Source organism: Heliangelus exortis, chromosome 2, assembly GCF_036169615.1.
Source record: "Heliangelus exortis chromosome 2, bHelExo1.hap1, whole genome shotgun sequence".
Classification (NCBI taxonomy): domain Eukaryota; kingdom Metazoa; phylum Chordata; class Aves; order Apodiformes; family Trochilidae; genus Heliangelus; species Heliangelus exortis.
Genome location: NC_092423.1, coordinates 142,869,643 through 142,885,519, shown reverse-complemented (window position 1 = coordinate 142,885,519; position 15,877 = coordinate 142,869,643). Strand labels below are relative to the sequence as shown.

Sequence of the window (15,877 nt, the reverse complement as noted above, 5' to 3'; positions counted from 1 at the left end):
TTGAAGAGTCCTAACTGCTAAAGCTACGCTTATGGGTAGAGAGTCAAGGGTACAAACTCTGGTTATAATTTTGGGTACCCAAATTTGAAAATTCCTCCCAGATCCCGAGATCACTTTCAACACAGTGGCTATGACAGATGCTGTTACAGGTGTATTACAAAGTATGTGACAATGCAGTTACCATCAACTTCTTTTTCAATCAGGTCCATTCTGCTGGTGACTTCATTCTGTACATTCTCTATATGGGTAAGAAGATTTAGCTGCCATTGAAGATGTGTGTCCACTTGTTCTTCTGAGCCTTTTCTTTCATTACAAACAAACACAGTGTTTCCTTCAGCAGAATTGTTCTTCATAGGAGCAATAGAAAGAAAAAAAATTGCCATTTAAGAGGGTTTTTTTGTTTTCATTTCTGGTGTTGATTTCAACAGTCGAGTCACATGATAAACTATGCTGGCTTAGACTGTAGTCCTGTCTACTGGACAAAAAGCATACTCAAAAAAGCCATGTACCATGACACATCAATGGACTAAATCAAACAAAATGCAAATTCCAGGCAAACAAGCACATACAGCACAGGGGGAATGAGGCAAGAGGTAAAGTTGATCAGCTCAAGCACTCTGATTAATGGATTAAGACAGGCAGCATTTCTGTGCCCTTCTTATAGAAACTATGACTTAAACACTGAAGTGCTGAACTGCATCAATCTACTGTCACCAAAAATGTGGAAGATCCTAAGGTCTGCTTAAACTTTAGCCAGAGGACGAATGAAAACTCCCTCAAATGCAGCAATATCAGAGATGTCAAAAGTCAATATTTTGCACAAATAAACTGGCCATTCTATTTCTTAAGACAAAAATTTCTCCTCCTACCACTGCTATGGTCGAATGTAACTTGCCAGAACAAGTCTGGAGCAGAGCTGAACATGTCTGGGGAGAGTTACAAGGGCAGTAACATGCAGAGTAAAACACATGGTATCTGAGGAAGACTGACTTCTTTGAAATAAATTAGTAGCTTCATAACAAGTTAGAGATAATACACAATACTCATCTTTGTGTACTTGACATCTCAGCTAATGAATACAATCAAAGAAGTACACTGGATATAAGTTAAAATGATCAACATCTCAATTCATGAGCAGGAGTCACAGTTTCTGCTTTATGTCAACTATGACTTCAGATGCAACCAACTTCTTTCCCTATTAATGGAGACTCCCTTTATACAAGGAGTCGTGAGGAAAAGATGAGGAGTAATGGGTGAAAATTTCTCCTGGTGAGACCCCAACTGGATATTAGAAGAAAATTTTTCATTATAAGAACCAGTCAGGGAAGTGGTGGATTCCCCATAACTGGACATTTTAAATACTTAGTCTGAAAAGGTGCTGGGCTTTTCACATCTACATCATGTTCCTATCAAGAGAAGTTGGAGCAGATGATCCTTGAGCTGCCTTCCAACCTGGCATTCTATGATTCTGTTTCAGGGGCTAGAATGCCAGGTATTTGTGCACAGTGTCAGCTCATGGAAAACACCAAAGCAAGGAGTGAATTTTACACTGTATTAATAGTCTTCTCTGATGAAGTGCTCGGTTTTTTTCTTCAAATATTTCTCCCTCTAGTCAAGAATTGGAAGAGTGAGAAGAGAAGGGAAGAAAAAAACAGGGACCGATGGATTTTAAGTTAGTTTTAAAGCAAAAAAAGCAATTTTCTTTAAGACTTAAAATCAATTAAACAGACTTGGATGGATCTGCTGGCAGCTTTATGAGCAAGTCTTGAAGGAAAAGTATCACTAATATAATATTCATTAAAGGAATTTTAATTGTCCATCTAAGATATACTTTAAAAGTCATAAAAGCATCTTAAACTCTGAAACATTTCAGATAAAATGTTTCCTCTCTCAAGACCTCAGCTTTGCCTACACATTTTCTTCATTAGTCCAACTATGTTATCTTATAAAGGATACTTGAAACATGAATGAGAAAAATCCTTCCTAAAACCACAAGATAAAAACACCATTTTACCCTTCCTACATGAGGACTCAAATCCATAATTTTAAAATCCTAATTTTTGTTAGGTGGATCTTTTAGATGCCCAATGCAGGAAGCTGAAGAAAATCTTAGCATCATTTTTTTTTCCTTTTAACGACTATAGTATTTATCCAAATGGCTAAGAGTAAATACTCCTTGAAAAAACACCCTGACATTGCCCCAAACAGATCTCTCTCCTGGTTCAAAACAAAGAACACATAGCTTTTTAGATGTATGTGAGCAGTAAAACAAAACTAGTATTTCCTTTACAGACTTTAAGCATATATTTTCTTTCAATTCTGAATATATTTATGCTATTGACAATGACAATTTAATTCCTGTTGGAAGGGATGTGTATTTCACACTGTATTTTGCACGTCTCCCAACTATACAAACCAAATATAACAATGCAATTTCACATATAAGCTGTTACTTCTAAGTAGAGATAAAATTTCTCATTAGGACTATATAGCTTACATGTCACACTTAAAACTAAAATTAAAAGAAAAAAGATGTATCTTACTCATTTCTTCCACACCAGAAACTGTACTTCGAAAGAGGGATGAGTTGGGCTTTTTATTCTCACACAGTTGGTATTGTAGAAAACAGAAAGGTTTGTCTCACTGTTTTTTTGCTCATAGAACTCTTCACTAAAACCAGACTAACAATTTACAGATCTCTTCCATACAGTAATGGATTCAAGTCATTAATACAAAAATGAGAAAGAGATGTTTAAATAGCCAAATATAATCCTGATTAAAAAACTGTGAAACATTTAGTTAGCAGAAATATGCAATATAAGACACAAAAGAAGTTGCATGAGGTAAAATCAGTTGGTCAGTAAATCATTACTTGTGGACTGAATTCTAGATAGTGTTGCTATTAAAGGAAGAATACAGCACAAACACTTTACAAATCTCAGTTTAACAAAAAACAAAGTCACATGTAGAAAACAGAACTGAGAGAAAAAAGAACTTGTCCTGTTTTCCTAACATCACAAAAAGCATGTAAATTCTGTTTCAAGTTTGCATTTTAATCATAAGATTATTTTTTTTCCCCTGGAACACTGGATTGAGCATAAATAGTTTTAGCATAGGCAATACTTTAACTATATTTTGCATTTCATTCACCTCTGAAATGGGTATACTTTACCTGAAATTATCTCAGCCATCCAACTTTGCTTTTAGTGATTTCTGTTGACTTATTGATAGAATATGTCAACTTACAACAATGAGCTTTCTCAATACTTGTATGCACTTGAGTTTTATCAGCCTGAACATACTTTTCCAACCAGAAACCTCCCAGATGAAGAATGATACTTACCTGCTCATTCATGCCATCATCTTTAAAAGAATATTGTAAACAGTTTTTACTCTCTGTGTGAAATTCCTGATCTTCCTCAAAACTACTTGTATCTTCATCATCTGAGCTCATAAGATCAGCGACTGCTTTGCAGTCTTGACCAAAACTCTGTGGTTTTTGGTAACTGTGCTCACTTGTGATGTATGTTTCTTCCATCTTCTGGGGTATACTGGGGGGCTCCTTATGGTTCTGACTGTGACACGTCCTTTCAGATGGATTAACAACATCTGGTAAAGTCACTAATTTTTTCTCTACCCCAACAGTTATTTCTTCTTGTTCTTTTCTCACCCCTGAATAAGCCCAGAGATGAAGGTCTGGGTGATGCTTATTTCTGCAACACAGGGTAGAAAAAAAGCAAATTACAGAGAATACACTTACAGCACTGGACTACTAAGCAGTCACTTCTGCTAGATCATAGCTATTGATAATCACCATTATCAAATGCACATATTCTATGTCACTCACCAAATTTAGGATAAATCCAGAATTTCCCTTTGAAACAAAACTGACTGTAAAAAAATCACATAATCCCAACGTATCAGATCTGATCAGGTGCTGAACACCTAATCCCCATTGAAGTTAAAGGGTATTCTACATCTTGTACTTGAATTATTTAATCTACTATACAAGAAACAACTTTAATGTGAAAGAATTATGCATATGGAATACCAGTAGTCTCTGCTACATAAATATATAAAAATTAAGAATAAATCCTGTACTGATACTTACTTTAATATCCCAATCTTCAGCTGCAGTCCATGCAGTATTTCAGTTACACCATATACATCTGCCAGCAGGTGATGGGTTGACACAATCTTTTTGGCATTAAGATGAGAGTAGTTTTCTTTCAAAAATGATAAGCCACACATGTGCCCATTGTTTAGCCAGTCTTTATCATAAAGATATTTGGCACTCCACCTCTGACCTACAGTAAGCAATAAAACAATTGAGGACCATCTGAAGCCACAGCAGAACTTTACTGAGTGCTGTGAGTATATGCTGTACTCTCCTAGATGTCCCTGAACATCCATGAAAGAATGATTCAAGATCTTCCTATAATATATTTAAAATAATAAAATTCAGTCTTCATGGATTAAGAGGAAACTCAACATTTCTCAAAACAAAAATAAACCTGAAATAAAGACCTCTCCAAACGGCATTAGAAATTAAAATCTTATCACCTTTGCAATCAAAATACAGGATATTAAGAATTGTATTATTATTAATCAAACTGCAAACTTACTATTCAAACTGGCATTTTATTTATGTGACTACTGCAGCTTTCATGAAAAACTAAGCTACCAAGAGAAATGTTAGAGAGTGGATTTTATATGGATATATCCAAAACATCTGGTTTGTTTCTAAAAGACAAATATTTAGCTTCAATAATGAAGTCAGTATCTGTTTGTTAAAAGGCCTCATGAAAAGCAGACATTTCAAAGTTACCAGACAGCAGTCATTTCACTGCCCTTTGAGGTACCTTTTATGAGACACCACTATACAGGGCGTTGATACAAGTGGGCCTCAGGTCTCCCATACTATGGTAACATCTAGAATCTTAATCCAAAAAGCATGAGCAAATATGTAGATAATGCTTCTATAGTAACTTAGTAACTATTAAAAACAGAAAAAAAAAAAAAAAAAAAACTGCCCCAAAAACCAGGCTAGAAATGTCTAATGCTAATTATTTCATATTATTGTTTACAATGTGCAACCCTGACAGACTGGCTAAGGCTGGAGTACTTTACACTCAATTTCATATCAGACTATTATATACAGAACAAAGAATGTGTTGATGGAAGCCCTTCAGACCTTTCAGGAGAATACCCTATCTCCTTTCTGCCCATTATACCAATAAACCTTAAAATACTGACATTGTGAATGACCTTTCTCTCCTGACATAGAAAGAAAAGTAGTAATGGTTAGGAAGGGAGAGAAGATAAAAATTAGGGACACAGTCTCTGCATAGCAGGGGATAATGAAGTAGCTAGTACAGTGCAGGGAAAGAACACAAGACAAATTAGTTGGGTAATGATGTAAACACTTTAAAAATACAAAAATATGTCTCTTGAATCAATCTATCTTTTTTTTTTTTTTCTTTCTCCCTGCTATGTTGCAACATTTTGTCAATTAACATATGTTTACCTCACCATATGCCTGACAAACACCTAAAAGATAAGAATGCTTATCAGGTCGTCTCCTGGTGCATGATGGAAACAATGAAGGTAGCAGGACACCCAAAAAGACTAAAAGATAAGGATGACTCATCTCCGGGAAGTCTGGAAATCTGTATGTATCAGGGACTTATGCAAAAAAGGGACCCCTTTTCTTTTCCTGTATAAAAATCGCCCAAAAAGAACCGAAAAGGACCCAGCAGCTCGGAGGAGCCAGCAGCTCAGAAGGACACGTGGCAGCCAGCTCCTGTGACTACAAACTCCAGCCAGCTCGGCGCAAAAAGGCGGGAAGCAGCTCTGAAGGCCCAAGCGGAAAGCGGCGAGGCGGCTTTCTTCTGGACCCCCCCTCTCTCGGCACTTCGGCTTCAGCTCCGGGACAGAGAAGCGGCAGGAGCGACAGACCCTACGCACCCGACCACAGCCAGAGGCCAGGGCCGGCGGACGGTGATAACATCTTAATTACCCTCCTTCTTTTCTCTTCTTAACGACTCTTCTCTCCAAAGTAACTAATTGTATAAATCCTAAATAAATCCCTTTAACTTGTTTAAATCATAAAGCCTGGTTATTTTTGTAAATTCACGCGTCGTCTATGAGTAGTGGCTGAAATTTCCTCGCAAACAAAATATAAATAATAACTCGGATCATAACAGGTTTAATAAGAAAAATCTTGGCTGCTCAAAGAGTACACCACACAGGCCTATCAAAAAGGCTCTATACCATCAACCTAGATTTAGATTGGGGCAAATGGAAAATGTAACATCTTCCCAGCTCTATTCTTAAAATTCTATTCTCAAAAACAACTATGAAGTACTGTGCTCTCTTACACCTCTGCAAACAGTTTTCACATTTCATTTCTCAAATTGAGAAAGTAAATTTAGAGATGCAGTCCCACTGCCCTTTTGAAAGAATCTGGATTGTCTGGTATTACACCAGAAGACACATATGCAGGTTTGTACAAATTGTCAAGAAAAATATTTTTAAATTTTATCACAAATCAAAGTTTTTCTCTAAATAACTGTTAAGAAAAATGACTTTAAGGACAGAATAATTTTAAAATTAACATATTTCTAATCAGATGTCTTGTGTTTAAAAGTAAATAGACTTTTCCTAATTCTTAGCATGTCAAATTTACCCTAACAACCTTAAGATGTGCTGTTTGTGCACTACAGAAAGTGCTAGAATTTTTCACATTTTCCATATTCAGTTTCACACCTTTACACAATTCTGGACAAATTCAAACACTGTAAAACTGCCCTTAACAGGAAATTACCTCCACAGCATATGTGAGTATACTGTGGTAATGAGTCTTTCTTCTCTAAAAAAATATTTAAATGAACAGGTATGATTGCAAGTATAGACAAAACAGATTGCTGAACTAGAATGACTTTTTTTAGAAGGACTTTTCTGGTTACAATGACAAGTGCTAAGGTTTTGGGGAAATTAAGTTTCAGCAACTGAGATGGCAACTGAGATCATGAAAAAGACATAGCATAGCTGAACAAGATGATGCTAACAGGAAAATAAGTTTCTGCTCAGAGACAAATTTAGAAGCACTTTCCCCAAAGAAGTATAACAGATAACATAAAACAGACAAAGCTTTAGTAAGTTCAGCAATGCATAACATCTCTGCTTAAAAATCCCAAGTAGATACCTTCAGATAAAGAGGTAGTTTACCCTTACCTGGTGGATCTCTGCAGATGTAACAGATGTACTGCTCTGGAATGCTGTCCTCTAGCAGTCCCATGCACACACTGTGCTGCCAACACAAGCACTCTTCACACTGACGTAAGAAAAAAAAAACCAAAAAACTAAAACTGAGATAAGTAGATTCAAAATTCAAAAGCTATTTCTTGTCAAAATGCAGAGAACAGCAGTTTAACTTATACAGTTGGTTTAAGTAAGATTATTTGAGAGTTGAGCAATTTGTGTTTGGGTAGGCAAAGACATCAAGCTAAAAAAGAGCTTTAGTTCTGACAGTTACCTCAACCACAAATTCCAGACTCAGGGAAAAAAATAGAAATTGAAGATGCAATATTTAATAAAATTTTATTACAACATTCAGTATTATAGGACCTAAATATTTAGTAGTGAAACATAAGACAGGAGTATAATATTGCAGAGTAAAGTAGAAAGATAATGTAATACATTACAGCATAACAGTGAAAAGTAGAAAACTCTTCAGTTTAATTATTTATATTTACAAAGCATCTCTCCAGTGCGCTAGAAAGATGTGTTTTTAATATCGCACCAATGGAAAATCTAAAAGAAAAAGAAAATGGAGAAAATGAAAGAGGAGAAACAAGAGAATAGGAGAGCAAAACAGAAGTGGTAAGACATGAGGGCCTAGAAACAGCAAACTGGTTGCTCTCAGCAAGATAAAACATGAAGAGGAAAAATCAGGCTTTCATTTGAGTTAAGAAATAAGCTGAAAGCTACCACTTAAAAATGCATTTCCCCTTCTCAGTTTTCCTGTGTTCTAAATATCTGATGATTTTACAGGCAAAGTCTCTCCTCTTTCCTTTGACATGCTTTTGAGCATCAACTTATTCAAAACACTGAGGTCACCTTTCCTTTTTCATACCACTATAGCTACAGTTTGCTCTCCTCTCTCTCAGAATTTCTACACCAATCCATTTTTCCAAGTTATCACCGCAGCTGAACTCCACTTTAGCTCTTCCAACACAGCCCTGCATTTCAGGGAGAGTCTTTGTGCCCTTCATTTTCAGGTCTTTCTGTCATATCCAAATGATTTTAAGTCCATTAACACAGGACAGCCGTATTTGCTTCCTTCCAAGCACAACTGAAATGTCCCATGTTTTGAACAGAAACTGTACCACATTAATAGTTGCATACAAACCTGGGTTTTGAGTGGGGAAAACTGAGTTCATGGTTGTTTGGGTTTTTTTTTAAGTTACAGACAACTGAGTTCTTCCTCACTGCTGTTTGCATCTGATCTGATTTCTATATTATGAATTCCTTGAGACAAACTGTTCTTTACTAATGAAAAACACTCCCCTCACTGGAGTACAAAATAAATTAGCAGAGATAAGTTACAATCCAGCACCTGAATGCTATGCACTGAAAACTCTTCTTCCTTTTTTTCTACACCAAGATTTAAATTCTTAGTTTTCCAAACCAGCCAGTGATTTCTAGTTTGAGAAACACATCACAGTTGCTGGCAATATTAATGTCTGTGAAGCAGGGATCTTGGATAGAACTGAGGTAAATTTACAGTGACCAGAGGGGTACCTACAATTTGAACTGGAAAGCACAAGGGCCAAACCAGAAGGGCTGGGATAATCGGGATGGTCTGTGGACAGAAGCAATGATTTGTGTACAGAAAAGGATACTTCACTTCAAATTTATCAATTGCCCATAAAGAAAAAAGTCACCTTTCCTAACAAGCCTGTTCTATGTACTGATTTGTTAGAGAAAACCTATCCTCAAGTGACAGTTCTGCATACACTAAACAGCCATGCCAACTGCAGAACATGGAAATATTCTGTTATTGTTGCCTTCCATTTACAGCTCTCTACATAATTTCAGTTTCCAACATATCAAAATAGCACCACCAGAAGCAAGATATTAACATGGAGAACCCATTCCACCCCTCAAATTTTTTTACCTGAATCATAAAGCCATTTTCTTCATCCAGTTCACAAATGCATCTAACAATTTCATTGAGAGCATCATCTTCATCCTGAGACTCTTCAAAGTTAGTTGAATCAAAGTCCTGATTGTACTCATCACCACTAAGTAACAAGCTCTCTGTAGAGGAATCATCCAAGAACTCCACATCTGAAAGGTCTAGTAAAAATAAATACATGTGAAACTGTGTGCAGAGACAATTTTACAGAAACACAGGGGGGTTTGATAGTTTAAAATCTAAACCTGCAAATAGCAAAAAAATTGCTCCCAAACACACTGCTGTTTTTTTTAGATTTCTTGATGAATTCTGCAAAATGCTTTCCATCTCCTTAGAAGCAGAAAAGCAACACTTAACCGAGGCAAGCACAATACAGAAGACCTTGAGTTGTGTAAGCATTTTGATTTTTAAAAATGAAGTATAAGTCAGTTACCGCGTTTAAAGCTACAACCCCAAATACAAACCAAATTGTTCTCCTTAAAATTCTTAATGAATTAAACCTACAAACTAAAAAGCTGCTGTTCAGCCAACCTACTTTCTCCACTAAGGTCAACAGACAAAATAGCTCTTGGATACTGGTAGGATGTATTCTTCTCTGAGAACATGCTGCGCAAGGTCAGGGAGCTCCCCGAGGACCGTGTTAAGGGAGAGGAGCACCTGTCCAAGAATTCAACAGAACTATCTTCATAATCTGAATAATCTGAAAAGTTAAAAGAAAATAAGCCACCGTTACAAAAGTAAATAAATTTTTTAGCAAATTAAAAAAAAACACCATAAATTAAGTGTGCTGCAACATTCTGTTCAGAAGTAAAGAATATCAACAGTTGAAGGAACAGGATAATGAAACTCTAAATATTAAACAGCAAAAGCTTTGTAACAGATTTTATTAAAAAAAATACCTTAAGAAACACAATGAAGTTTAATAGCTGAGACAAGCAACACACATTTAGCTTCCCCCTTATTTAAATGTACAGAGGAATATTTTTTCCTAGAAAGTTCTACAGTTGTCTTTATCCACAATTCATCCTGTGCCATCTGCCAGCCTTACAGATGCTGCTGCTCACTCTCTCTTTCAGCCTTAGGTCTGTCTGTAGCACTTGCAGTGTTGCTAGCTGCAGACTGTCAGGTTAAGTGACAAAAGCTTGTCAGCCCACCTCCAGAAGAGCAGAGGGAGCCCAAAGAAAACTCTCCTGGGATGCTCCCAGGCCCATCCCAGGAGCCATAGGCCATTGATGGATGAACAATCATTCCTTGGATGGGCCCAGGAACATCCCAGGAGGGCATGCACTGGCCCTGAGGAGTATGATGAGCAGGCAGACAATAAACACACCCTACTCAGGCCCCTCCCAGGGTCATCCCAACACTTCCAGTATCCAGATGAGAAACTCATCAGTGTGTTACTCAGAGCACTTCTCTGGATCACCTTCTAGACTCAGCTGTTGGAGCACAGGAGTGGGGCAAACTATGAGATACAGCAGAAAATCATTTGGGGCATGTTTAGGGAAGGAACCAACAGTGGGGGCCAACGGATGGGGCCCAAGTGATGTGGGGAGGAAATGGTGTGAGGAAAATGGAGGAATAAGAGATTCAAAACCACTAGCCATGCCTAAATAGTTTGCTGTGAGTACACTTGTCTGGCCATTCCCTACCTCTGATCAGCACCTATCTTTGCTGGGTGTTGGAGTCTCCCTCCCTGGAGATAAAAGGTATCTGGACAATAGTTTTGGGCAATGAGCTCTAGGTGACCCTGCTTGGACAAGGAGGTTGGACCAAAGGATCTAGGGAGGTCTCTCCCAACCTCTAACATTCTGTGATTCTTCTTAAAACCCACTTCTAACTCTTAATCATGTGAGACACTCCCTATTCAGTGTACAGGTGTGTGAATGGGGGTGTGAGCACCAGCAAACAGAATCAGACCCCTGGTCAAAGGGACCATGCATCTGTGGTTCCAGCACCTGGAGAGACCAGATGAGTGATTGAAGTGCCAGCCACTTAGGAGGGATCTCCAGTCACTGAGGCCCACAAGTTCATGCTGCAGCACCCAGAGGCAGTACAAGTGTCTGAGTGTTAGCAGAGATCAAGCTGGTCCAGAGAAGTGGCCTGGGAGGAAGGGGTGAGTGGGTCTGCAAGGGCCAGCTCTGGGTGTGAGTGCCTCAGGGGCTACAGCGGAGTCCTGGCCAGCTCTGGGAATGTGCCCTTTGGAGAGATCAGGTCTGTACTGAAAGTAGGACTGTGGCCCCAGGGGCTTTCATCTCCAGGTGCCAGCAACTGGGAAGATGTCAGAATCCATAGGATCCAGAAGCAGCTCCTGCACAGGCAGCATCTAAGCCCACTTGCTGGAAGGATCCACATTATACATACAAACATATATCTATGTGCATCCATCTCTATATTCTCACATATAGTGGACCTCTCTTCCTGCTGGGCCAGAGAGGGGAGCAGGATGAGGCTGTTCAAGGAGGCCAGAAGCACAGACAGCACCAGGAGCTTCTGCCCACAGCAATACAGCAGTGCTGACCTTTATATATTGATACAACCATTATCTATTTTCCTCTAGTGTATACTGCACTGAATGTAAAAAAAATAAAAAGGTAAACCAAGGGATTTGTACAATGATTTTATAGGAGATTAAAAGAATCAAAAGATGTGGAAAAGGTGAAAAAAACAGAAAGAAACAGTGAAACTGCACTGGTCAGCATGATAGTTATCTTTTTATTAAAAAACAACAAACCCAAACATTGCTTATTTTTTCCACAGCAATCATGCCAAGGAGAGCTACAAAAGGGCTGGCGCTATGTTAGGGAACCCCACTCTGACAAGGAATACTTCACAAACAAGGAGAGAAAAAAAAAAGCACAAAATGGTCTGAAAGGTTTAAGCTTAAGCTTAAGATACCTAGAGGCTCATATCAGAAAAAAAAAATCTCTCTAGGGAATGAAAATAACAAAGAAAAGAAAAAGTTGAGCGATCAGAATATGAAAGTGAGACAAGACAAAAGGAATCACCATTTGTCAAGACAAGAAGGTTACTGCAACAGGGATGCCAACCTCAGCTGTTAAGGATTAAATGTTAAGGAGGGGCTGCATTTTATACAGTGAACCACTGATACTCAGCAACATACCAGATAGTAAACTAATTTTAATCTACAGATTGTGTTTACAAAAGCTTCCAATGAAGAATTTGCAGAGATGTGAAAAGTGAGCATATTTTTTGAAGGAAGAAAAGTCATCTATGAAATACCCGTCTATTACCTAGAGACAGGCTATAAATAGCAAAAAATTAGGTCATAGACCTATGTCCTTTTAACACTTCAGGCTAAAATATATCCTATGAGATTCTTAAGATTTTATGCTCATTTTGTTTAGAAACATGCTTTAGTATCTACCTCCAGAATGCAGTGATTTTCTTATGTAAAAAAAAAAGTAAATTTAACTTACCGTGCTGTTTAGATTTCTTCTTTTTTTTCTTCTTCTTTTTCTGTTTAGATTTATGATCTTTCTCCTTTTTCTCTTTTTTCTCCTTTTCCTTTTCTTTCTTTTTACCTGAAATAAAAATGAAACATTATAAAATAGTGCCATTCCACATTTCTTGCTTCATTTGGCTAACCTAAACCTGACATCTAAAATTAAGTATTCCAGTTGCCTAATCATATCAAAATTATTCAGTTAATTTACTTGATATCTTGGGTATGTCTTTCATTAATTGCTGGTAGAATGGTTCAAAGGTATCTCTTTCTACAAGTAACATTTTACCATTTTTAAGTATTTTTAGATGAGAAATACAAAGATAAAGCAAAGCAGACAAAACAACTGACATTATTTAAGAGGCTTATAACATTTACCCATAGCTTATAATAAGAGGACTCGGGCAAGATTAAGTGTTCAAAGGTGCAAAATTCCATGCTAAAAAATAACATTGTGTTAAATACATATTATGTATTTACTACAGAGTCGTTTGAAGGAAATTTCAGTATTAAAAAAAGTGCTGATGCTGTCAGCACTTTTTACTACACAGAAACATCCTCACAGAAAATTGATTCTGACCAAAATTTGATACATAAATTATGATAAATTATGATACATAAATTATGATAGAAAATTTTTATACAATCCTAAGCACTGTTTATGCATGAGAACAAGTACTTTGTCTCAAAAAAAATCTATTCATCCTGTTAATTCTCCCCAGACAAAACAGATCACACAATGATGTCACTCCATCATCATCTTCTCAGCAATCAGCAGTAAGTTAAATAATGAAGAAAATTACAGAAAATAATTCTTAAAAGTTAGTATCTAAGGATTGCTTCCTGGAGTCTTATTATCATCTTGGGGAATACAGAAACAGAACAACGAGACAGAATCACTTAAGAATTCTTGTCCACTTTTAATAGTAGTAATCATTTTTTTTAAACACACAATAAATCCAAAGCTCCATTAATTCAGATTTTCTTTTAAGAACTGCCAAATGTATTGCTAATAACACATAACGGTTTTCTCCTACCCCCACCCCCCTCAAACTCATCATTAGTAGGAAATAAAGACAGCATCACTAATTCAACCAAGAAAAACAAAACAACCAAAAACAAAAACACATGCTTTTTGTTTTCAGGCCTCTCATAGGTACTTCTGGATCCCTCCAAATTCTGGTTTAGATACTTCAATTTTTTAAAAAAGTAACATTATTAGTCAACTAGAAATTTGTCATAGATAAATATATGAACTGGTTTTAAATTCAACAAACAAAAGAAGTGCTTCTGGGCCCAGGAAACGTCTTATGCTTCTACATTTGCTCTTCAGAGACATCGAGTTAAGAGAATTTTTCCTTTCTACCTAAAAATATTATTGCTCTATACATACCATATGTCGAAGAACTCTTCTCCTCCAGTTTTCCCTTTCTATCCATTCTTACTGCACCTGCAAAGAGAAAAAGAATACATGACATAAGTGCAACGTCTGGCTGATGACCCACTTTCTTTTAAAAGTCAGTAGACCATAAAAAGTCCTAATGGTACATAGTAATCAGAAACATACAAACAATAAAACTGTTTTTAACATCACTTCATGATTACTCATTGTCTAAACCACTGGAAACAAAAAGCATTGGGGTTTAACAACTTCTGAATGCTTGAACTTCTCATTCACCTTCTTTAATATTTTCTCCTTCAGATTCTCAAAATATTTCTCCTTTATGGGCACAGAACTTTATATCTCTGTCCCTTCAAAGCTCACTGATGTGGAAGACCTCTTTTTTTTAATATTCCCTTTGGGTAACTTTAGACTATAGGTTAAAGGCATTTCCATGAGAGGTGCTGAAAGCCAGAGGAGAGGTTTACTTGGCATTCCAGAAGGACTGCAGGCACATCACTGGTGGGGTCAGACCACTGAAACCTCAATATTGGGTAATAATATCATCACACTTAACATATAATCACTGCATATGAATGCCTAGGTCTTAGTCTTTCATACAGGACAATACATGCCACAGAAAGCTTCTTTGTTGGTTTTGGAATCTGCACTCACTGTTAAACTACATGTAATGTCTACAGTGCAGTTACTTGGAAGCCTTTTTGTTTCCTTTTTCTTTCACTGTAATAGAAACCAATGTAATGAGTAAGGGTTAAAGGTGCTGACATTGATAATATTCTTTTAAGTTAATGTTCTATTTTGTGAACACAAACTAAGCTCTGGCACTACATTTTTAGTGCTATGTATAAAATTTACACTTCTGCTTATCGCATTTTTCATTTATTTTAATATCATAAAAAATACACTGTTTTTAATGTGTATATTGAATCCACATCTGACTTGCATGTAAAATACTAGGATAATTTGTCAGAATTCAGCACCATATACTGACAATTCTCACCTTGCACTACTCAGAAAAGTTTATTCAGTGAAATACTTGGGTGTTTTTTAACATTTCCTGATGCAAACCAGGAACTGACATGGCAAAACACTTCCGTAATTTTCAGTGATAATATAATCAAATAAGACAATGGAATTTTCAAATAAGCAAAATATAACAAAGTTATTTATGAAGAACATTACTTGACACAGCTCAAAACTCTGTTCATCAATACTGGAAAGCTTTCAGTTTCTTTTAAATTTAACTGGGAAAGCATCTTATTAATCAGAACACTAAGTACATTTCAGAACCATTGCAAGGACATACTGTAAGGAAATGCAGCTCTGCAAAGCTTTAAGGGATTGAAGTTTTTTAGTGCCAGCTATAAACACTTGGAGGCACCAGTCACCTTCAGTATCTCTCAACACGAGCCCAACAAAACTATCAGCACAAAAAAAGAACTCATGGGCTGAACAGCAAAAATAAAAAATCCTGAAAAACACCTGCTAGTCATCAAGACCAACCCAATTTTACTAAGATACAACATACATGTGATATGGAACTTACTCCAGCTCCCAGGCAGACTTCTCAGGGAAGCAGTCAAAATGCCAGAGAGGAAGAAAGCCACAGGGACAGCAAGAGCAATAGAAGGTAGAACATCACCTACCATGCCACGCAGCACTTCTGAATGCAGATGTTCCCCACTTCAAGATGCCCCCATCCCATGCAATCTATCCAGCAGCTGCTCCTCTGTTCTGGCTTCTAATACAAGACACAAGCTGCATGACCACAGCTGAGGCTACCTGAGCCTTTCCACTACCTCAAATCAAT

General features: G+C 37.0%; 1 protein-coding gene across 5 annotated transcripts in view; it reads right to left on the bottom strand.

Moving 5' to 3' along the window:
- The window catches only part of PHF20L1 (PHD finger protein 20 like 1), a 56,373-nt gene that overhangs the window by 6,376 nt on the left and 34,120 nt on the right, over positions 1 to 15,877 (bottom strand). For all 5 annotated transcript variants that reach the window (XM_071738416.1, XM_071738418.1, XM_071738419.1 and 2 more), the window contains 8 exons: positions 14,059 to 14,115; positions 12,640 to 12,744; positions 9,738 to 9,902; positions 9,182 to 9,363; positions 7,237 to 7,336; positions 4,112 to 4,307; positions 3,344 to 3,713; positions 182 to 347 (listed from right to left, as the gene is read on the bottom strand). In XM_071738416.1, coding sequence (XP_071594517.1) covers positions 182 to 347; positions 3,344 to 3,713; positions 4,112 to 4,307; positions 7,237 to 7,336; positions 9,182 to 9,363; positions 9,738 to 9,902; positions 12,640 to 12,744; positions 14,059 to 14,115 — 1,341 coding nt within the window. The remainder of the gene's footprint in view (positions 1 to 181; positions 348 to 3,343; positions 3,714 to 4,111; positions 4,308 to 7,236; positions 7,337 to 9,181; positions 9,364 to 9,737; positions 9,903 to 12,639; positions 12,745 to 14,058; positions 14,116 to 15,877) is intronic.